Genomic DNA, 23,741 nt, shown 5'->3' on the forward strand with positions numbered 1-23,741 from the left:
ATCCTTTCTCTTCTCTATGCTTATCTCTCCATTTATTTGTCCTTGTGTCCATCTTCCTCTTCTATTTCACCATCTGCATCTCCATCTGTATCTCTATCTCCATCTTCTTCTTTATCTTTATCTCTTTACCCCCCTCTCTCTCTTATTGCCCCCCCCTCCCCCCCTCTATCTCTCCCTCTTTCTAACCCTATGTCTACCTCCCTCTCTCTTATTGCCCCCCCCCCTCGCCCCCTCTATCTCTCCCTCTTTCTATCCCTATGTCTACCTCCCTCTCCCGCTCATCCAATTGCAAACATAACATGAGCGTCTTTGTAATAAAACTTGATTATCTTTCTAATTCAAAGGTTTTTGTTTCAATTATGATTCAATCCTCGTAAGATGATGCAAAGTGGATTTGAAACTATCACTTCTCCATTGAGAACTTTGTTGCACAAACATCATTTTCTAAATGGCCTACCAATTGATCTCATGTACTACACAAATTTATGTAAAAAATTGACCAAATTTTCCTCTAATTGACCTTCCACACCTCTTCAACATACCAAGGTGCAATTGCTAGTATTAATTACAGTATAATTTTTTTTTTTTTTAAGTGAAATAATAAACAAATATGACATCTTTCATATTCCTCTAAAAATATGTATGCTACTCTTTATATAGTATTTTTTATCTTTAAAAAATCAAGATAAAAATTACACAATAAATCCTATAAAAATAAAATAAAAGTCTACCTTCCAAAAACAATTAACAAAATACTAATTAAAAAAAAATAAAATTAAAAACAATATTTTACTCGACTTTCCACAAAAAAACTTAATATTAATTTTGAGAAAATAAATAAATTTTTTCCTTAAAACATTAATTTTGAGTAAATAAATAAATTTATTCCTTAAAACATTTTCCTCTATCTCTAGGAGTTGGAAGATACCTTCCCACTAGAGCACAAGAAGCTTTTGGGAAGGGTGGCTAGAGCTAATACTAAGGAATCCCACAGAGAGCGGGTCCCTCCACCATCTACTATGATTGCTTTCCATTTTGCTTGTCTGAAAAGTCAATGTGGTGAAAGAAATATTGTCACTCCACCGGACGTACTTCCTCACGAGGACCCTTGTATTTTGTGTAAGGGTAATAAAGCCTAATATTACAGTTTGCAGTCATTGTACTAATGATGCTCTCTCTGTAATATTAAAACCCTCTCAATTTGTTAATAATCTGCATCAATTGCTGCGGAAATGGCGTCGAACGATAAGGCATCTGTCACCAAGGAGCTCCATGAAAAACACAGAAAGGTAACACTTATTCTTAGCAGATTATTTTCAAATTTTTATGTTTGAAATAGTGAGGGTGAATATTGTTTTCTCTTTAGGAATTTAATGCCTAGGGTCCAAGGGATTTGCTGATCTATTTGCATATAAGTAAAGTTAGTTTGCAGTGGCCGATTGCAATTTTATATGGTGTTTTGTTGTATTTGAGGATTTTTGGACTTGGATCTGTGTTAGATGATGATTTTGGTGGCCCTGGTAGTAATTGTATCGTTTTTTGGGGCTTTTTTTTGTTCATATTGGTAATTGGATGGGCAGGGTTTGTTTCGCATAATTTTTATTTTCTTAAGCATCTGATTGATAGCTCCGTCCATTATTTTTTTGTGATTTAAGTTATTGTGGCAAAAGCGGCCGACAAATCGTTTGGCTGAACAGGTCTAAATTACCCATTATATCGTTCTGGAGCAAGGATCACATACGATATTTAGCTTAAAATAAAAATATTGAATTCATTTGTAATTAAAAGAACCCAGGCATTCATTTTTAATTCATCCGGTTGGGAGATCTTGACAGTGAATTTACATTCCAACCATCCTAGTTGAGCAATTGGGAAATTTGCAAAAAATTAGTCCATGTATGCATACAAGCTTCCTAGCCTTGCCCTTTCTTAGGAGGAAATCAACATTATTCTTGACTAGCCTAGTAGAAGTCTAATTTTGCATGGACTAGATAGGATTCAACTTTGGACATATTATTTGATGTTGCGTTCTCTGTCACTAAAAGCTAGACAGCCTTTTTCAGGCATGGAGTGTGGATTGTTTGCAACATATATTTTATTTTAATCTTAGGTTGCAATTCAAAATTTGTAACTTCTTGAAAGGGCAACAAATTTAAAGATGAGTTTCCTATAGTCTGGAGAATGAAGGAGAGTGGATGTGCATCAAAATGGCGTCATAGGGATATGAATTGGAGAATAACACAGATAAACACATCTTAAGTCATTATCGTTTTTTTGTGAAAAGTGATATTATATGGTTGCAGTGCTTGTGGAACTGATCTTCAGTTACATACTAAAAGGATGTCCTATTCTCAATTAGTCAGATGTGATTTAGGTCCCTTGTAGCAGTAATTAAATATGTAAAGTTATCCTGACATTTCATATGAAAGGTGTTAAAAAATAAATATTCTTATATGAAATTTAAAATTGCAGCTTTGCTTTTCACCTAACAAGTAAATCAGATATGGCACTTTATACGCAGAATATGAATAAAACTAAAGAAAAGTGGAGGATGGTATTGTAAATTGTCTTCATATGAATTTATTGTTAATTATGGTATTATGAATAGTTTTCATCTGAATACCTCCTTAATTAATAATAAATTATATCTTTTTATTTGATCAAATATCTGATAAAAATGATTTTTTAACTGATGAATTTTAATAAGTATTAAAATAAAAATATATACATATATTTCTATTGGATCAAATAGTTAATAAACTATATACACATATTTTTATTTGATCAAATGGTTAATAAAGTATATATTTTACTTGTTCATTCCAATGGAAATGGTCTTTGTTGGCCTACATTTCTTTCAACAATGGTAAACTGCATCCAAACTTAATGTAAGACAGTGAGATTATATTGGTCATCACAAGCTGCAGACTGTTATGGAATGACAAATATGGCAGCATGGTGGCATTAAGGCTCGTTATGTATGATTTTTTAATTCAATGAGATTGTATATGATCTTGAACTTTATCCCTATCCAATGGTATAGAAATATAGAATTACAAATGCCCAAATTAAAAATGAATTCTCAAACAATGAAGGATGATATTATAAATTGTCTTCATATAAATAATAAATACATTGTTAACTTAAATTATGGTATTATGGATAAGTTTCATCCAAATACCTCCTTAGTTAATAATACTGAACATATCTTTGTATTTGCTCAAGTATCTGATAAAAAATATTTTTTCAACTGATTGAATTTTAATAAATATTAAAATATATGCATCTAGTTGATCAGATGTGTATCAGTTATATATTTCTGTTTAATCAAATAGTTTATAAACTATATTTTTCTCTTGTTTATTTCAATGGAAATGGTCTTTGTTTGTCTATATTTCCTTCAACAGTGGTAAGCTGCATCCCAACTCAATGTAAGACAGTAAGATTATATCGATCATCACAAGCTGCAGACTGTCATGGATGACAAAAATGACTTAGCATGGTGGCACTAGGGTTCATTATGTATGATTTTTTAATTCAATGAGATTGCAAATGATCTTGAACTTTATCCCTATCCAATAGTATAGCAATATAGAATTACAAATGTCCAGATTTAAAGTAAATTCTCATACAATGATTATATAAAATCTAGTACAGGCGATTCTCTAAAATCTGGCTGGAATATTAAAGGCTATACATAAAACAGATATATCTACTTTTTGTTTAAATCCAAAAGAGAATAAGAACATCAAGAAAGAAAAGACAGTAAAACTCAGTAGAAGGCATCAATCATCTTTTGATGAGCATTATCCTAGCAGTGAGATTGAACCTTCTAATAATTTTTCAAGAAGTTAAAGAGGTTGGAATTCAATGCTACTTCTGGCTAGAAGACAAAACATATCATTATTTCTTCTGTTATCCATAATCAATATCAAATAATTGGTGCTTCAGTTTATTCATAGCCATTCAAATGATAACAAAAGCTCTAAATTAGTAAATTTATATGCTCAGATTAATACACTTGAATCTTGTTGTACACTCTCGAACGGTTGATCTTAGGACTATTGAGTGTGGTTACAAACACAGAAATATTAATTCTGAAATTGGCTTTCTCATTTAATCTATCTAAGTTAAAGTTCCTGGTAATTAAGAAATCATTGAATGGCAATGGCTACACATCAATCCCCAAAGTTAATTGAATCAAAGAGGCTGTACATTTTAACTGCCATCACAATGTTGTAAATCATAAACAGAAAAATGTGAAGATGAACTATGCTAAACCTTAAAAAGTTCATTTTTTCCTATACCATCATTTTCTCCATTACCTTCGATCAAAACCTTATAAGTTGGACAATCCATGTGCTCAATAAGAAGGGCCTGAGGGTTAAAAAAATCCACATGGAGAAGCACATGATGCAGCTAGCCATATAACATAAGTCTAAGCTCTAAGAACAATAGAAGGTACTCATGGACATGTATAACATATTATTTTACAAGATGAAAGGATTTTCAGAGAATGACACAATATGATTTTAAAGACCTACCATCTGAAATTGAAGGCCAGCAAAAGAATTGCACACAGTTTTTAGCCTTGTTTGTTGCTCTTCTGCTGCTGCTGAAGAAGAGTGTGAATTACATATGTAAATACCAGATAATTTTAAGATGCTTTTCTGGGTGTTGGAGGGATAGCAGCTATGAACTTGTCCACTGAATGAAAAAACTCTGATTATTTTCATACTTCATTGTTGCAAGATAAATTTAGCAATTTAGTTGTCATTTGAGGAATAGAAATCAAGACAATTCATTAGATGGAATAAGTCCATTTGAGGGGCACCACCAGCTTTAAATTTGAACACTCTCTTTTACTCTTAATATCTACACTCCTTAAGTATAAACAATTTTTAAGTACCCAAGGTGAACAACATGTTAAAATATTCAGAGTTACAACCTTTAATGGTGCAACTGAAAATCAGTTAAATGCACATCAAATTTAAATCACTACTCTTTTTGATTTGTTTTAACAGAAGTCTTAGTTTGTAATCTTAAATTCAAGCATTTTTGTTGTTGAATCACAAGAAAATGGAACTCATAACTAATGAGAAATTCAGTTTTGAAGTTGTTAATGCTTAATCAATTAATATGCTATTTTAATATTATTAGTTATTTTCATATGTTTCTGGGATTAATTTTGGTAGCTAACATGTGGAGTAAAAATGAATGGTTTTCCATTTTATCATATGGTTTGATGATTTGATCTTTGAAATGTATCCTTTGAAATTTTAAAAGATACAACTGTCAAGTTTGAACTTATCTCATAGTTTATAAAAAAAGACAAAGAAGTTTAACATTTTGTAGAAAGGAATTGAGACAAGTTTGTAAATGAACTGGAATGCTGGGATTTAGGTGGTTGGCAGGGACGACCCTCTGCTGATCACGGGCATGCATTTTTCTATCTCCATCATACATTGTTGCATTCTAGTGTTCCTAGTAGAGAAGTACATGATGCGATTTTGGTGGGCAATGGCAAAGAGAAAAAAGAGGCTTATGAATATGAAGAGGACCCTGGTTAAGGGCTGGGTCAGCCAGGCCCTTTATTTGTGATTTTATTAAATAAATAAATAAAATATTAAATAAAATTATTAATAACTAACATTATTTAATAATTTGTATCAGCATCCTTTGGGCCGATCTTATCTTGTCTTTTGACGGTTATGCCTGGGCCGACCTTGTGGCAGTTGTATGCGTGTGTATAAATAAGCATTGCTATAGTTAGGAAAGGCATGGAGGAATTCAATTGAAATATGCATCAAATGAATGCAATTATCTTCTAACGAAAACCTGGAAGGGAGTCATTGGTGGGACGGAACCCCTGCCAATATCATATTCAGATTTTGTAGCCTCTCCTACCAACTACCATATTTCTTCCACACTATTACTTAGGCTGGGAGTGTTGATGCGAATAAGGAGCCAAGGTGGATTGTTGGCTGAGAGCAGTCAATGTAGGAGAGCTATGGCAGATCGCTAGAGAGATTCGTTTCCTTTGCTGTGTGTCTGAGCCGACACCACCAAAGCAAACCAATTCATTGGTGTGGAAGAAGAAACACGTTAGGTGCAGGATAAGCGAGTTGGTAGTTAGGCAGAGGACCCTGAACGCCATACATTGGATGTAGGAGTTGAGCAAGGAGTCGACACCCCTTTAAGGCACCATTATTGTTGTCAAGCGATCAAGACGGGATGATTGTAAGGCGTTTGGGACTTATTGGTGGCACACAAAGGCTAGACAACCAAGCCATTTGTGAACTGTACATCTGCTAACTCTTTAATTTTGGATTAGTGTGAATCGACAGTCTTGTATACTAGATGCCTAATTTTATCTATGGTAATCTTGAGTGTGTATTCCCTGTCAAACTACTTATTCAAGAAAGATAGTTAATCTCAATGCATTATATTTGTTGTAAGTTCGAATCTGAGTATTATAACTTTATTTTGATTCTTGGGAATATTATTGTGAATTCATTGTTCTGTTGAGAATTATAAGCTGATATATTTTAGTGGTCCAGCCTGTGGATTGATGAGTAATAGGAATCAAAGATACAAGCAAAGGGGAAAGGAGAAGGCAATGGGTGATAGGGAAGAGGCAAATCCCCAAGACTTCATTAAGGAGATCAGAGAAATTAATACCAGCGTGGGGGATGCCATGAGGGAAATGGTTCAACTGTTAAAGGGAATGAGTCACAATTAAATGCTGATAGGACCATTCAAAATGATGCTGAAGACAGCAGTTTGGGTGGAGGAAAAGCTTTAGCTAGTGGTGAAAACTTTCAGCTAATGGTGGGAGAACTTCAATTAATACCCTGACCTTTAGGGCTAAATTTATTGACAAGGAAACACCTGAAGGTATTGGGGAAGGACAACTTGATCTAGAGGAAGACACAACAAGATTTCATGATACTTATGAGGCCCAAGCCTTGTTATCCGTGCAGATCTGACTTTCAGAGACTATTATGAGATGAAGAAAGCAACTGGGCATGGGAGGGAAGGGAATACAAAAAGAAAGGACATCCAACACCGATTGGGAAAGATTACCATCCCAATTTTTGATGCTTGGTTGCAAAAACTTGATATATATTTCTCATTGAATCTAATGTTTGAGGAAGAGGCTTTCAAATTTGCCACCTTGCATCTTGAAGGTGTGGCTCACGAATGGTGGTACCATGGCTTGGTAACCCAAGGGCTTGATTCAATCACTACCTTGGAAGACTTCAACCAAAGATTGTTGGAGAAGTTCAAGAGGAAGGATTCAGAGATACATTTTAGAGAGTTAGAATAGTTGAAGCAAGAGGTTAAGATGGAAGATTATGCAACAGTATTTCAGAGGCTAGCAGTAATGATTTCTGATGTGTCAGAGAAAAGGCTTTTGGTCTTATTTATAGAAGGGTTGTCTAAACCCCTCAAAGGGTTAGTAAGAGCATTTGAACCAAGCACCTTACAAGAATCTATCAATAGGGCTTTGAGTTTTGAAAATTCAGTAACTAAAGATAAATGGCATCTCAAGCAAACAATTTCTATGCTATCAAAGAAGCCTCCTTAGAAGGACATGATACCACCTAAGACAAATACGGTGGATATGTCTAAAAATGAGCTGCAAAGAAAAAGGTTATGTTTCACATGCAAAGAATCATGGCAACTAGGCAATAGATGTTTGGGAAAAGGACATATACATTATATTGAGGTCATTTCAGATGAAGACACAGATGAGGAGACATGGGGAGGTTTGCATTCAAATTTAAAGTTGCTTGAGGACAAGCAAAATTTGGGATGGGCGAATTGTAATGACACTGGGCAAGGGTTGGGTCGGCCGGATCTTTTATTTGTGATTTTATGAAATAGATAAATAAAACTCTAAATAAAATTAATTTTAATAATTAACATTATTAAATAATTTGTATCAACATCCTTTGGGCCAACCTTATCTTACATTTTGATGGTTATGCCTAGGCCGACCTTGTGGTGATTGTATGAGTGTTAATAAATAAGAATTGCTATAGTCAGGAAAGGCATGGAGGAATTTAGTTGTAACATTAAACAATGCAATTATCTTCTAGATGAAAACCTGGAAGGGAGTCATTAGTGGGATGGAACCCTCTTCCACACTAATACTCAGGCTGGGAGTGTTGATGCGAATAAGGCCTTGAGGTGGATCGCTGGCTGAGAGTGGTTGATGTAGTCAGGAAAGGCATGGAGGAATTTAGTTGCAATATGCATTAAACAATGCAATTATCTTCTAGATGAAAACCTGGAAGGGAGTCATTAGTGGGATGGAACCCTCTTCCACACTAATACTCAGGCTGGGAGTGTTGATGCGAATAAGGCCTTGCGGATCGCTGGCTGAGAGTGGTTGATGTAGGAGAGCCGTGGCAAATTGCTAAAGCAATTCCTTTCCTTTGCTGTGAGTATGAGTTGACACAATCAAAGCAAACCAATTATCTGGTGCAGAAGAGGAAACATGTCAGGTGTAGGATAAGCGAGCTGCTAGCTAGGTAGAGGATCCCAAACATCATACATCAAACACAGGAGTTGAGCAAGGACCCGACACCCCTTTAAGGTGCCATTATTGTTGTCAAGCGATCAGGATGGGATCACTGTAAGATGTTTGGGACTTGATGGTGGCACATGAAGGCTAGACAACCAAGCCATCTGTGAATTGTACATCTCCTAACTCTGTAATTTTCGAGAATCTTGTGTACCGGATGCTTAACTTTATCTATAGTAATCTTGAATGTGTATTCGTACTCAAACTGCTTATTCAAGAAAGATAATCCTAGTGCATTATATTTTTGTTGTAAGTCTGAATCCGAGTATTAGAACTTTATTTTGATTCCTGGGAATATTATTGTGAAGTCAATTGTTCTGTTGAGAATTATAAGCTGGTATATTTCAAAGAGGTGCTTAGAACTGATCATACTCAAATAAAGATTTGGTAGAAAATCTATTTCGAATGATGGCTATGTTTTATGATGGTTTCTAGGGCAAATTAGTGAGGTCCAAGTATTGTGGAAATCAAAAACCAAATTAGATCGTCAAAGCCAATGGGCATTCTGCTTGGGGTCCTGGCATGGAAGTTTGAAAGATACGATACTAGAAGCAACAAATCATCTTAATTGGAAAATCAATAATGTGCAATTTAGCTGATTTCTTAAGCGATTCTTGTAATAGCTTTCAAGTCTCCACTGTGTCAATGTGAGCCTATGCTTTGGAACTTGGCTAGGAATGCAAGAGATAAAGGCTTGTACAAGGTTGAACATGTCTGCTGCAAACAGCTTATGAGGTCAGCTTGACATGTCAACTGGGATAACTTAGAAACAAAGGTAAAAAAGAGAACTCTTGCTAATATCGTCAACATCATATCAATCTTTTGGATGAATGAGATGATGAGTTGATTTGGGATCTGAAATTAAAAACAATATTTAATCTGTTGAGGAAGGAAAAGCAAAACGTCTGATTAAAGAGGAAATTTGCAGGAAAGCATGGAACTCAAAAACTTGAGCCAGAGTGTTTGCTTTCCTTAGCTGATTAGTAAAATATATAGTCAGTGAATAGTGTAAGAATGTGGGGATGTCAAGCTTGACTATGTTTGAGGGAAATGCAAATCCTTAACAAAACAGACCGTATGAAATATCACATTATGCTGAACAAAGAAGAAAGTAAAGCAATTTTTATCAAAATAATTTTTTTCTTCTTCAAGTTTTGTGAGGGATTTATGGTTGACTGGGAATGCTAGAGTGATTAAGGATCAGAAATGATCTCCTGGTAAGAATGAGATTTTGTTTCAGTGTTCATCAGTTTGGCCTTAATGGCTAGAACTAGCATGCAAGAGCAAGAAATAGGGTATTTGGTAGAGGAACAAAGTCAATTTAGAATTCCGGCATTAGCAGTAAGTAACATGTTTTATAGACAGGTTATGAATGACCAGGGATCTAAGTTCATGAGCATTGCTGGAGAAGAAGGATGGTACATGTTGAATTTTGATGAGGCTTCAAAAGGAAGCTGGGGTAAGACTGGGGCTGGAGGCTTTATCAGTAATAGAGAAGATGCTTGGTCACATTTGCCAATGGATTGGAGTTTTTCGCTACATTGTGGCTAAATTTCATGTGTTGATTCCCTTGGCTTCATCCTTGGGAGAACCTTAGCTGTTATTTGTTAGAAAGTCAGTCACTAAACAACAGATAAAAACATGCACATATTTAAAAGACAATTGTAAGTGTATTGTTCATCAGGGTGCATGTTTGGGGAGTCTAAGAAGAGCTTTCATAGGAATCTGATTATCCCAGGAAACATTTGATTTGGTAACTTAATATTCATACATCCATAAAATCTTTATGGTGGTTTTTCTTTCCAGTTTCTAGATTATGATATCATTTCAACCATGGTTTCATCGATCATGTCGGGACACTTCTCTTGAATTTGTTATCTGCTATATGTTCTTTGTATTTAAAGAATTCCATGTGGCTTGCCTGTTTGATTACTACATCTACAACATTTACAAATGGATCCATTAAAAAAATTGTGTTACGATCTCTTCAGTAAACCTGCTAACAGCTGCATTGCCTGCAACTTATATGACACAACATACATTCATCAAGGAACCGACTCATTAAATTGCAGCTGCATACAAATGGCTGAAATGTTAGCAGTCAGCACCATTGATGATGATATTAGTCAATGCAACGAAAGAATATCACTGGTGTCTCTCATTTGATTGAGACATGAGAGGAAGTGTTCAGTCCATGGTTTGAGAATTTACTTGAGATATGGTTGAGGTTACAATGCTTCATGAACAACTGTGCATAATAACATTACAAGGTGTACCTCACTTAGAATTTTTAGACCCCAAGTCTTTACCTTTTGTTTGTGACTGGGCAGGTTCTCATGCCATAACATTGCATCATCGAGGATTCAAATACAGACAAAAACATTAATATAAGATTCTCTGGTAAATGATATTTTTTCATATATTAGTAATATCATTCGAAGGGCTACATACTTGACGAGTCTTAGCCATAGCTGCCTCGAGAATACGGACTATGTACTTGGCAAGTCTTGGCCAAGCTGTTCTAAGAACTTGATTCAGCTTTGAAATAAACCATTCCTCAAAGTATTTATATATTCACAACTGGTAAGTGTTATTTAACCACTGGACAACTGGTAATTATAATCCAACCTCATATTAACATTAACATCTATATACATATATTCCAAGATTTTCATAACTCATTGCATTTGAGAGCTCCAAGTCTTGTCTTTTCAACATGGAAGAAAATAGTACTAAAGGTGGGTCATCATTTCGACAGTAAGTCATTCAGTGTTCCTCTATCTCATTATCTCTCATTTAATATTAACACATATATTTCATTATACATTCAAAGATTTTCACATCCCATTGCATTTGAGAGCTCAAATATGTTAAGTTTTGATCAGATTATAATAGGTATGTAATCAAATAATTTTAAATTTTAACTTTGATCTCAGTTTGATATTAATTCAACCTATGTAAGATTCAAATCCAATCTGCAGAATATAGATTGAATTTAATGTGAGCGAAACTCCCAAACTAATATGTATATGAGTCACACTTGAATGTGATTCTATCTGTTGTAATCACTCAGACTATAGATCACGCACTGTTGTAATCACACAGACTATAGTATATAATCATGAACTGTGTCGAACTGTATATCTATATTCACCGACTGCAGAATATTATCACGCACTGTTATATTGAGTCGAACTGTATCTCTATATTTCTTATTGTATTGCTATCACTGTCTGCTTGTTATATCTCCACCTTATCATATCCTATATATATCGCTGTCTGCTGTGGGCACTGTCATTTCTCTTAACACTGTGACTGGGTATATTATATTTTTCTGATGACTCATACAAATGCAATATATATATCATACTTCTGATTTGATAGGTTGTATGATATAGGATACCCGAGGTCGTGACTCTACACGTAGGGATATGATACTTTGGAGGCAAACTGATACATTATATAATCGGTATTTATAACCAAACTAATTTAAACGTAATCAGTTATGTGCAATAACACACATCACCGATAATTAGACAATACGGTGATAATAAAGATCGATAATGTAATATAGATATCGATAGTCAATTATACATATCGACAACAATCATTTGCTAATGTTTTTCATATTGATTATATATATAGACATTAACTAATATCGATTTTATTATTGTTTAATATATTAGGCATATAATATCTGTTTTCATTAATAGCTGGTATACGTAATTGTCGAAGGCCGATAGGCCAATTAGACAATTACGTTGTCTCTATTGGTCCTAATACATTCTGACTGTAGCTATTCTATCATCAACACTCCCTCTTAGCTAGGGAGGAATCCTTCGTAACCTTTACAAGTTGCATCACCTCTTGTGATGATATAAGTAGCCTCACTATATGTGTAAGAAGAAGATATCACCTCATTGTGATATCAAGTATTTATGGCATGTCCATGGATATCAAGTCACATGATATCCACCATAAATGTTTCTTTAGATCATATTAACCATTATGGCTTGTCCACGGATATCACGTCTCATGATATCCACCATTATGGTATATCTAAAGAAATTACTACATGGCATGTCCACGGATTTCACGTCACATGAAATCCACCATGAATATCTCTTTATGTAATATCCACCATTATGGCTTGTCCACAGATATCACGTCTCATGATATCCACCATTATGGCATATCCATAGATATTACTACTAGAGATGTAAACCATTATGACATATCTATAGATATCACGTCTCATGATATCCATCATAATGGTATGATCAATCAATATCGTAAGATCGTCACCTTACGATAATGATCAGATGTACAAGTTCTCACTATTGAGAGATCGTCACCTCACAATAATATTCACGGGGGCTTATCAAGCACTGAACCAAAATTGTGATGGAGTCACACACATGACATCTACCATGAACCATATCAGAGGGTGTAGATAAGGGCTTTCTCCTTAAGTCTCTCTCAAAGAGAAATGCAATCACAAGAGTTTACACTTTAAAACATCTTTTGAAAAGAAGAATACATTAGTGAATAGCATACCTTTCCACCATGTCTCTAACATAGTGATACTTGATCTCCACATGCTTTGACCTTTCATGAAATACAAGATTGGAGTCTGCATCACTCTTGGTGTATTCCAAGCTCACCAAGTATTCATCTATCCAGGAATATCATGACCTAGAAGTCAGCATAAAGGCCTTCCAGCCCTACATAAATGGGACTCCATCTCATGAATCGTAGTCCTTTGACTGATCACTAGAGAAATCATCTTGACATGGTCCACTCCCTTTGAACCAATATAACCAAGATCCTTGGATATCAATAGAAGCACATCCTCTTAGTTGCTCCCTCTGTCACGGAAGCATCCCCTGCTCACATGGTCGCAATCATGGAAGATATCTCTCTTTAGGAGACTCTCATCATCTGGTATGATCCTCATACGGTTGGAAGTGCCAGATCCAAAACCACCATGGATCTACTATCATAAGATCAAGCCCTAGGCAGGAATATGATCATCTTGAGATTTAGAACAAAATCCCCTTTCAGTATGCTCCCTCTCACTGAGAGAGCCCTCTTCTGTCAATCTTGGCTTTGTAACCCTAGATGCTATCATTACCAGCACAAGTGCCTCTATGGCTTTCACAAGTGAACTGTTGCTCCTCTGCAGGTAAATATTTATAAAAAATTAGGTACAAAATCTCCACTAAAGTCCTCTGTATATTGCTCCTGAATTTCAATCTCTTCATCACACATAGAACTTCAAAAAACTCTATAACCTGAAAAGCAACAGGCTGTGATTCTAAAGATGTCCTATATGTAAGAGACAAGTTTCTCATAGTAAATTGAATAAATTTTAAAAAACAAGATATCCAAATATAGTTTGTCGTAAGCGAACATCTGCTGACAATGTTGTTTCACAAATAACACGCATAATGTAATAATTTGAATTAATAAGTACATATTAAATTCATGAACATTATTCAGCCATAAAACTTATCTCTTTCAAATCAGAATATGAATCCATTTGAATCCTTTTGTGGAAGAGTCTCATCAACATCCGCAATGGAAGCTTGAGGTATAGTCCTGGTTGGACATTTCATTGCGTAGTGACCATATTTGTCACATCTAAAGCATTAGATTTCTGAAATATCCTTCCTTCTTTTGAAATGTCCTATCTTACTTTTCTTCTTTGAGGAGTACGAGGCAAGAACATGAATATCTTCATTTATGGAGCTATGTCCAATCCCTCTTGTGATTAGTCTCGACTCTTCTTGAATGCCATCAGTTTTTAGGCGATCAAACTTAGGAAGTTTAGATCGTGCACTTATCCCCCGAATGAATGATTCCCAAGAAGAAGGGAGACCATTGAGGGCCAACATGGTTAACTCTTTACTTTCAATTGTGTGACCAATGGTGGAGAGTTGGTCTCTCAGTTCTGTTATCCTCATGAAGTATGAGGTGATAGATTCACCCTTGATCATTTTTACATGATGGAGTTGTTGCTTTAATGCAAGAGCTCTACTAGTGTTATTTATCTCATACATACTTTCTAATGATTTGAACATATCATAGGCTGTTTCCAATTTTGAGATAATTGGTGCAATATGATCTTTCATAGCATCCACCAACATTTTCATAGCTTTATTGTTCTTTTTCATCCATTGGAGCTTCTCACTTTCTTCGTCAGGTACCGGTATAGTTTTCTTTACGAACTCATCTAATTCGTTTTCTCTTAAAGCAAGCATGATCCTAAACTTCCAAGATACAAAGTTGGAAGCTCCTTCAAGTTGATCCTCAAATCTAACACCATTCACCATTTTGAAGAATTCAAGGATATATAGAGAATAGTCTCGCCTATATAAATCTGATCTGATCTTTTTCTTATGCTGGCTCTGATACCATGTTAAGTTTTGATCAGATTATAATAGGTAGGTAATCAGATAATTTTAAATTTAAACTTTGATCTCAGTTTGATATTAATTCAACCTATGTAAGATTCAAATCCAATCTGCAGAATATAGATTGAATTTAATGTGAGTGAAACTCCCGAACTAATATGTACATGAGTCACACTTGAATGTGATTCTATCTGTTGTAATCACTCAGACTATAGATCACGCACTGTTGTAATCACACAGACTATAGTATATAATCATGAACTGTGTCGAACTGTATATCTATATTCACTGACTGCAGAATATTATCACGCACTGTTATATTGAGTCGAACTGTATCCCTATATTTCTTATTGTATTGCTATCACTGTCTGCTTTTTATATCTCCGCCTTATCGAATCCTATATATATCGCTGTCTTCTTTGGGCACTGTCATTTCTCTTAACACTGTGACTGGGTATATTATATTTTTCTGATGACTCATACAAATGCAAGATATGTATCATACTTCTGATTTGATAGGTTGTATGATATAGGATACCCGAGGTCGTGACTCTACATGTAGGGATATGATACTTTGGAGGCAAACCGATACATTAATATAATCGGTATTTATAACTAAACTAATTTAAACATAATCAGCTATGTGCAATAACACACATCGCCGATAATTAGACAATACGGTGATAATAAAGATCGATAATGTAATATAGATATCGATAGTCGAATACATATCGACAACAATCATTTGCTAATGTTTTTCATATCGATTATATATATAGACATTAACTAATATCAATTTTAATATTGTTTAATATATTAGGCATATAATATTGGTTTTCATTAATAGCTGCTATACGTAATTGTCTAAGGCCGATAGGCCAATTAGACAATTACATTGTCTCTGTCGGTCCTAATAGATTCTGACTGTAGCTATTCTATCATCAACACAATATTGTCTTTTCAATGTATTTGGATGGTAAGTGATTCAATGTTCCTCTCTCATTATCTCTTGTTTAACACACATGCACACACATACAAAGAAAAAGGCAAAAAAAATTATTTTCCTTACAAATTTTAACAAGGAAGGTTATAACAATAGAATTAAAAAATTAATAGCATTGAAAATTGAAAAAAAATAGCAACAGAGAAAATAAAAAATAAAATAAAAAATGAAATTACAAGGAAGTTACAAAGGAAAAGATAAAATTAAAATATGCAAGTGATGTCATGTTGTAATTCTTATATCTTAGATAGGACAAGGATTGAGAAAATTATGATTATGCAACAAAATTTATAATATTAACAAAAATCACATAAGCACTAAAAAACACAAAGTCAGAATCTTAAACACAGATAAAAGCAATACACCAGGGAACTCGAAAACATTTTTTGTATTTTGTTATTTTCAATTTGGAGGATTACATTCATTGCCAGCCTCAGTTTAGCTGCCACATAAAATGATTCTCTCTCAAAGCAAACGATCTCTTAGTAAAGTATGCTATGTATTCACAAATTTGTAAAAGTTGTTTATACACTCAACAACCAGTAATTGTAATCCAATGACACATCCATTCTTATAATTGACTATTAGACCTATAAATAATTATTACATATGCTGTCCTCACATCTTAGAGCTTCAAGTCCGCCTCTTCTACATCAGGAAAATTTGAAATTAAAGTGGTTTAATTGTAAGTAATCAGCACTGTTAAAGTTATTTAGAAAGTAAATGTTTGGATGCTGCACAATTTTTTGGTGAGTCTGAGGTTCCAATAATGATTTCATTGAGGTTGATATTGACCATGTGAGTTTCAACAGAGCGATGTATCTCATGGTCAACAGTGGTACATCTTTAAGTCCACACATCGTGTTCAATCAATAATTATGCCGTGGATGGAGAGAAGTAAAGGACTGTAGGATATACTGGCAAGAAAAGCATATAAACACCATGGATAAGAAGATGCAACCTTTATGTATTGTCCAGAGTCACAGATTGTGATTTAGATTGAAACACTGAACTTTGAATGTGGGACATGGTAGATTCAAGAATATGAGGGAAGTGACTATTATGGGTAACTAAGCATGGAGAATAGTTATAGGACACACAGAACCTTTGGAACTATGACACTTGTAGAAATGTTTTCACTCTCCCAAGTAGATGCGGGATGAGGTAAAACTTATGATTTATGAGTACATACCAGATTTTGTGGGGAGAGAAGGTAAAGTATATACCAGCTGTTGTGGTTAATTTGAGCCAACACCCATATGGGTAGGGCAAACTCTCCTATTGGGTGCACAAAGATGATGCAATTGGGAAAATGTTTATCTAGCGGTCGACCCCTCTTTTCTCATCTGGGGTTGAATGATTTCTTGGGTTGGTGGGACTGCATTCGTACTGGGTTTGGCTGATGTGATAGCACATACTTGGAGTGGTGATCTGTAGTAGCAGCTTGGAAAGCCTACCCGTTGGTCAAGATTTGAAATTGGATTTAGAAAAACAGGTGCAAGAAATAGCGAAAGGAATTGGAATGGTAAACATACCGGGAGATACAACTAAGTGGATTGAGACAGGGTTGGATGCATATTGATGTGAGCAATGGAGCAGACGGAAGGGAATTACAATGAGATAAAGAGTTAATTTGTATGCAGTGGAGCAACATTTGCAGAATAACTGCAGCTTGGGCCATGGCCATTTGGGAAGAAAAGCAGAAGGTTTGGCAGTCTACATGTTGCTGTCCAGCATAGTCCTTTGTCATCTGGAGCAGTGTATCTTTTTATTAAGTTTGTCTGTTGTGGTTGTGTTGGGAGCTGCCCAAAACATATGAGTTGCCTATGGTGGAGGTGGTCACCTAGTGTGATTTTCTAGGTCTTTTTAATGTAGATTATATAAATAGATATATTCACGAAAATCCAGGTTCGTTATTAAAAAAAACAGAATGGGTTAAAGATGCAATAGGGTGGGGCTTATGCAAAGGCTATCAACCCTTTTTTTGGTATTACTACTTTTACTAAAGTATAAATAATGAATTTATTTTCTGATAAAAAAGGGCAGTTCCTGGCAACTTATTTTTAAATTCACCTGAGTAGCTAACTTTTGTGGAAGAATCAATCATGATAACCTAACCGAAAATTTGATGCTTTTCTAGATTTTGAATTTTCTGATGAAAAATGGTAAATTCATGAACATTTCATTTTGAATGAAATGAAAAAACATGAATGAGAGATTGCTTTCAGTCCAAACTTTGATTGGTCTTGATAACTTGTTGTAGATACTAGAGACAGTGGTCAGTTATTTTATCTAACTGATTGAGCATCTGTGAAGAGTTTACATGCATTTTTATTGCCATGCTGCAGATACTGGAAGGACTTTTAAAGCTACCTGAAAACAGAGAGTGCGCAGATTGCAAAAGCAGGTATTTCTTCAATAAATTTTAAGATATTTCTTATTGTGCAATATAGTGCCACACGTATGATATTCATTATCAATGTCTACAAATAAATAAAAAATTACACATTTTTCCCTGCATTTTTATTTACTTTTATTTATATGCTGCATGTGATTTGGGTCAAATTTATTTATTTCATGGCTTCTAGGAAAAAGTGTTTGGGTATGTTTCATATATAGTTATTTTTTTTTCTCTAAATAAGTTATGTTTAGAGAATTTTGAATTTTGAAACTATGCGTGATCAGGAAATCTATTTGATCCTAGGAGCTGGATAGTGCTATATACAAGAGAATGTTCTTCCTTTTTCTAGTTGATGTTTATTTTGAGGGTTGATTTGTGCCTGGATCTGTACCATGTTAAATTTAAGTTTGAAATCTATTATGATTTAGAATGAGATGGAGCACAAACCTAGCAACACCCAAGTTTTATGTGTTTATATTTTGAGAATCAGTATTCTGTTGTTATTTGAGCCACAAGCATTGCAGTCTGAAGCAAATAGCATAGGTTGTAGTCTTTGTTCAATTGTATAGATTATGTGTATGATCAAGCCATGTACTGGTAGAAACAGCTTTTACATGTTTCAGAATTTTTGAATGTAAGCTTGGATTCTGTAAAATATGTTTACTGATACCTTAAATAATTAAATTTGTATTTTAGAGGAAATTGATATTTATTTTATAATGCAGGGGACCACGGTGGGCAAGTGTGAACCTGGGGATCTTTGTATGCATTCAATGCTCAGGAATACATCGAAGCCTTGGGGTGCATATATCCAAGGTTTGGATTTTTGAGTGTCATAGTTGGTCATTTAACCTTCTTTAATTCTTCATTATCTAAATTTATCAATCTTCCTTTTTTATATATTTGCCCTTTTACCTTTCCACATCTCATTTTTTTTTGAAATTTTTTGTCCGTAAACGAAGTTCATAGCAGAGTCCCAGTGTAGTGAATGCTTCACTAGTGTTGATGTTAAATCACATTTATTCTTTTATATGCTCGTGCAAATAACTTGACCCATTGGTTAGTTTGCAGAGATTCTTGCAAACAACTTGACCAATTGGTTAGTTTGCAGAGATGAAATTTGGGATAAGCTTGCAATGGAATGCCCTTAATTTTAGAAAACAATCTCTTTGTATGACTATTGTTGAAAGATTGCAGAACAAATGGGCCTATTAAGATTACTAGCATGTTTTTGCACAGTTTTTGTCATGTTCCCCTTTCCGATGAGCTGGAAAAGAAATATTAAAATATTGTAGTGTTATATGTAGCCAAAAAATAGAAAAAATAGAAAAAGAGATAACAGCCTGATATATTTGATGTAATATTAAAATATTGAACCCAAAAGTAGCTACCTCGTTGAGGATAAACTTTATGTTTTTATAGGAAAAATAAAATAGAGTAAGGAGGTGACCTCCCTAGGGTTAGCAGGCACCATCCTAGGGATAAAGAAAGCTATTTAAACAAGTGGAGGCCAACAGATTCAGCATTCAGTAATTTTCTCTTTCAGCCCTCATTTTGAACACTTGTTCATTAAATCCAAAGTACGAAAACTCCAAGGATTGTGAGAGTTTCAAGGATGAAAACCCTTGAACATCTCCAGTGAATTTGGGGATGAAAGCCCTTAGATTTCGGTAGGTGGTTTTAACTCCTAAGTTGCATAAAACTTCATGATTTTCTGTAGGTAGTTTAGCAATTGGAAACTAGCATCATTCCAGTTGCAATGCAGAAGTTTCATAGAATTTGCAGCTTGTAGGGGCACAGCTACAGAAGCAAACCATTCAGTTCACTCTATTATTCTGAGGCAACAATGTTTAGTAAGAAATTTTTACTTTATTAACGTATTTCTGGTGAATATTCACCTATGCTTGTACTCAAATAAATCTTCCTATGCTTGTACTCAAATAAATCTTAGTGCCATTTGTTATAGCTGTTCAATGCAGAAAATTGCAATCTATTGTGTCACTAAAATTGTTAATCCAATAATTCATCATTTCTGGACTATACTACCCTAAATATTTATTTATTCATTTTTGTCAAACCTGGTTTGATATTGGCTGTGTGAGTTTGTATAATTTGTAGTTGGCTTCTGAACTAATATTTATTGTTGGCTACTTGCCAAATCCTTATTGTTGTGATAGTAAGGTTATATTGTTGAGTTTTATATATTTTTAAAGATATTTAGTCATAATTATCAGCAACAACTAGGAGGGGATATGACAATGGAATTAGAGTAGTGACTTTGATAACTTATTGGGTGAGCTCATGCTACATAGTGATGGAGATCTCCACTATTCAAAAAGAGAAAAGAGAAAGAATTTTCAGATTTCAGATACTGAAACTAAAAAGATGGGTGATAGAGAAAAAAATCATCTGATGAGGCCTTGAGAGAATTTGCAGCTCAACTCATGTAGAGCTAGGAATCACTGGCAAATTCAGCTAGAGACTTCATAGCCTATTTCATTCTTACTCTATGTGGCAATGGTACGAGGAGGGCCATTAATAGAGAGGATAGTGCATCAGTGACTAGTTGGGTTCCAAATCCTAATAGCTCAGTTCCACCTATTCCAAGCTCTGAGATCTTTAGATTTAAACTCTTACCGAGGGAAGAACCACAAGTAGAAGAAGAATAGCAATGTCCATCCCTAGAGATGATGAATGTTTATCACAAGGAATATCACAATCTCAGTCTAGGATTTTAAATGGATATGTACCTTAGGGATTATTGTGATTTGTACATGACGAATGCACCAAAAAGTGGAGGACGAAGGACCCCTCAATATTAGACTCCTAGAGACTTCTAGACTTGTTGGCAAATTAACCGTTCCTACCTATGATGGTTGTAAAAGATTGACACCTATTTTTCATTGAACCTAATGATTGAAGAAGAGGCTATCAAATTTGCCACTCTTCGTCTAGAAGGGATGGTTCATGAGTGGTGGTATCATGGGAAAACCACCTAGGGACATGATTCCATCACCACTTTAGGAGAGTTTGGGAAGAATTTATTGTATGGATATGAAAGGAAGGGTCTAGAAATTCATTTAAGAAAGCTAGCTTAATTGAAACATCATGGATTGGTAGAAGATTATGTGACTGGATTTCAGAGGTTATTATAAATGGCACTAAACATTTGAGACATGAGAATCATAGCTCTATTAATCAAAGGGTTAGCCGAACCCCTCAAGAACTTAGTTACAGCCTTTGATCCAACAACTCTTTAGGATGTAGTTAGGAATGCTCTAGATCTTCAGTTCCAAGGAACAAATTCATTTCTAGAGGACCTTTGTTTAATCAAAACAAAAGGAATCTTATAAAAGAATGGTAGGAATATACTCTACCTAAAAAAAGTTGTGGATTCCATAAATGAATTGAGAAGGTGGTCATTGTGCTTCAATTGCTGAGAGCCATGGGCTCTCAGCCATTGTTGTTTGAGGTGTAATTTTAAACCCTAGGTATGTTAATCAGATTTATATAATTGATTATGCCTTAGGTTGTAATCAGATTTGCAGTATTTTATTAGGCCAACATAAATTAAATATGCCCTAGATTGTAATCAGATTTGCAGTATTTAATAAGCCAACATAAATCAGAAATAAAACAGTAGACAAACAAGGATACCCTGGGAAAACCTCCAAGGAGGAAAAAACCCAGCATGAAAGACCCACAGGTCAGATTATATGTTCTCCTCTTAAATGCACAATTACAATACTTAGCTTTTCTGTCAGATCTGGTCTATTTGTGTAGCAGATCTGTTCTTTCTTTGTCCTTCAAGTCTTATAACACCACCTATGTCATCTTGCACAAATTCGCATAAGTCTGGATGAATTCGCCTTCTTCCTTATTAATTCGCACTTGATGAGCAGAGCTGTTTTCTCATTTGCATGTAGAAAAATGAATGAATGTTTATTGACTTGTAAATTGTCACTTATTTATACACATCTTTTACTTCTTGAATGCAAGTTGGCCTCCTTGGGTTTTTGGCGCCAATAAATTAGATGGCGTGTATTTAGCATAGCGTGGTATTGGGTTGTGCATATGATAGGGTCACGTTACCCTAGGATAGGACCCGGTCCTAAAGGGGGTTCGGATGTTGCCTTAAGGCAATCCGAACCCATATAACCCTAGTTACAAACAACATGAGGAAGGGACAAATCCATTATATCGATGTTGCCTTCGATGATGAGCTTGAAATAGAAGAGCTAGAGCCAATAACCATGGGAGAAGAGTGTAAGCTTGAAATGGTGGGAGGAGGGACCAACAACAACACCTTGGTTGTACTTTTAGGAGCTCCCAAGTTCTGTACTCTCAAATTTTGTGGAGTCTTGTTGAGATAGAAAATCATTGTTCTTATAGACAATGGGGCCATGCATAATTTTATTAAAGAAGGATTGGTGTTTAAGAGGGGCCTTTTGATAGAAGAGTTTAGTGGCTTTTTTGTTATTGTTGTAGATGGATACACCATTTCTTGCACACAAAGAGTGAGAGAGCTTGGTATTACCTTAGGGGACCACAAATTGTAGGAAGACTTCTATGTGGTTAATTTGGGAGAAACAACTATGTTTTTAGGTGTGCAATGTCGACACTCCCTCGGGGAATTGACTCAAAATTACTAGTCAGTGGAAGTCAAGTTTAAATCAGACAAGGAGGTACTACTCAAAGGAACATTTGATGGGACAACTAGGATTGTCACCGCAAAGAGGATGGAGATATCTTCTCACAAGGAACAAGTTGCATGGGCTTTCAATTGCCTCATTAGCTCATCAAAATCAGTTCCCAAAAGGGACTCATACCCAGTAGACATTCAGACAATTCTAGGGTAAGATAGTAATGTCTTTGAGGATAAAACCCTGAGGGCTTCCACTAGGTTGAGGTATTCGGCTCATTATAGAATTGGAGATAGGGATTAAGCCTGTCATTGCCAGTCATAGAAATCTGCGAATGCACAAAGAGGAAATAGATAAGGCAGTCAAATATTTTTGGCAGCAAGGAAAATCATACTGAGCTCTAGTCTATTTGCTGCTTTAGTAGTCTCGGTGAAGAAAAAAGATTGTGCTATGAGGATGTGCATCGATTACAACATTGAACAAAAGAACCGTCAAGAACATTTATTTGATTCCTTGAATTGATGAGCTCCATAAATCTGTATGTTTTTTAAAATTGACTTGAGCTTTGGTTATCGTCAAATTCGAGTTTGTGAAGATGTAGTGAAAATGGCTTTTTGTTGCCACTATAGACACTTTGAAGTCTTGGTCATGCCATTCAGTCTCACCAAAGCTCCCGCTACCTTTT

The 23,741-nt window shown here is 35.0% G+C and overlaps 1 protein-coding gene across 1 annotated transcript in view; it reads left to right on the plus strand.

Annotated features, from left to right (window-relative positions):
• The first annotated feature begins 989 nt into the window (after positions 1 to 989).
• LOC131055534 (ADP-ribosylation factor GTPase-activating protein AGD5) overlaps positions 990 to 23,741 on the plus strand; it is a 61,006-nt gene continuing 38,254 nt past the window's right edge. Inside the window, exons 1-3 of the mRNA XM_057990001.2 lie at positions 990 to 1,289; positions 18,361 to 18,419; positions 19,139 to 19,229. Coding sequence (XP_057845984.2) covers positions 1,233 to 1,289; positions 18,361 to 18,419; positions 19,139 to 19,229 — 207 coding nt within the window. The 5' untranslated portion in view covers positions 990 to 1,232. The remainder of the gene's footprint in view (positions 1,290 to 18,360; positions 18,420 to 19,138; positions 19,230 to 23,741) is intronic.

The sequence above is a fragment of the Cryptomeria japonica genome, chromosome 10, assembly GCF_030272615.1.
Source record: "Cryptomeria japonica chromosome 10, Sugi_1.0, whole genome shotgun sequence".
Lineage (NCBI taxonomy): Eukaryota > Viridiplantae > Streptophyta > Pinopsida > Cupressales > Cupressaceae > Cryptomeria > Cryptomeria japonica.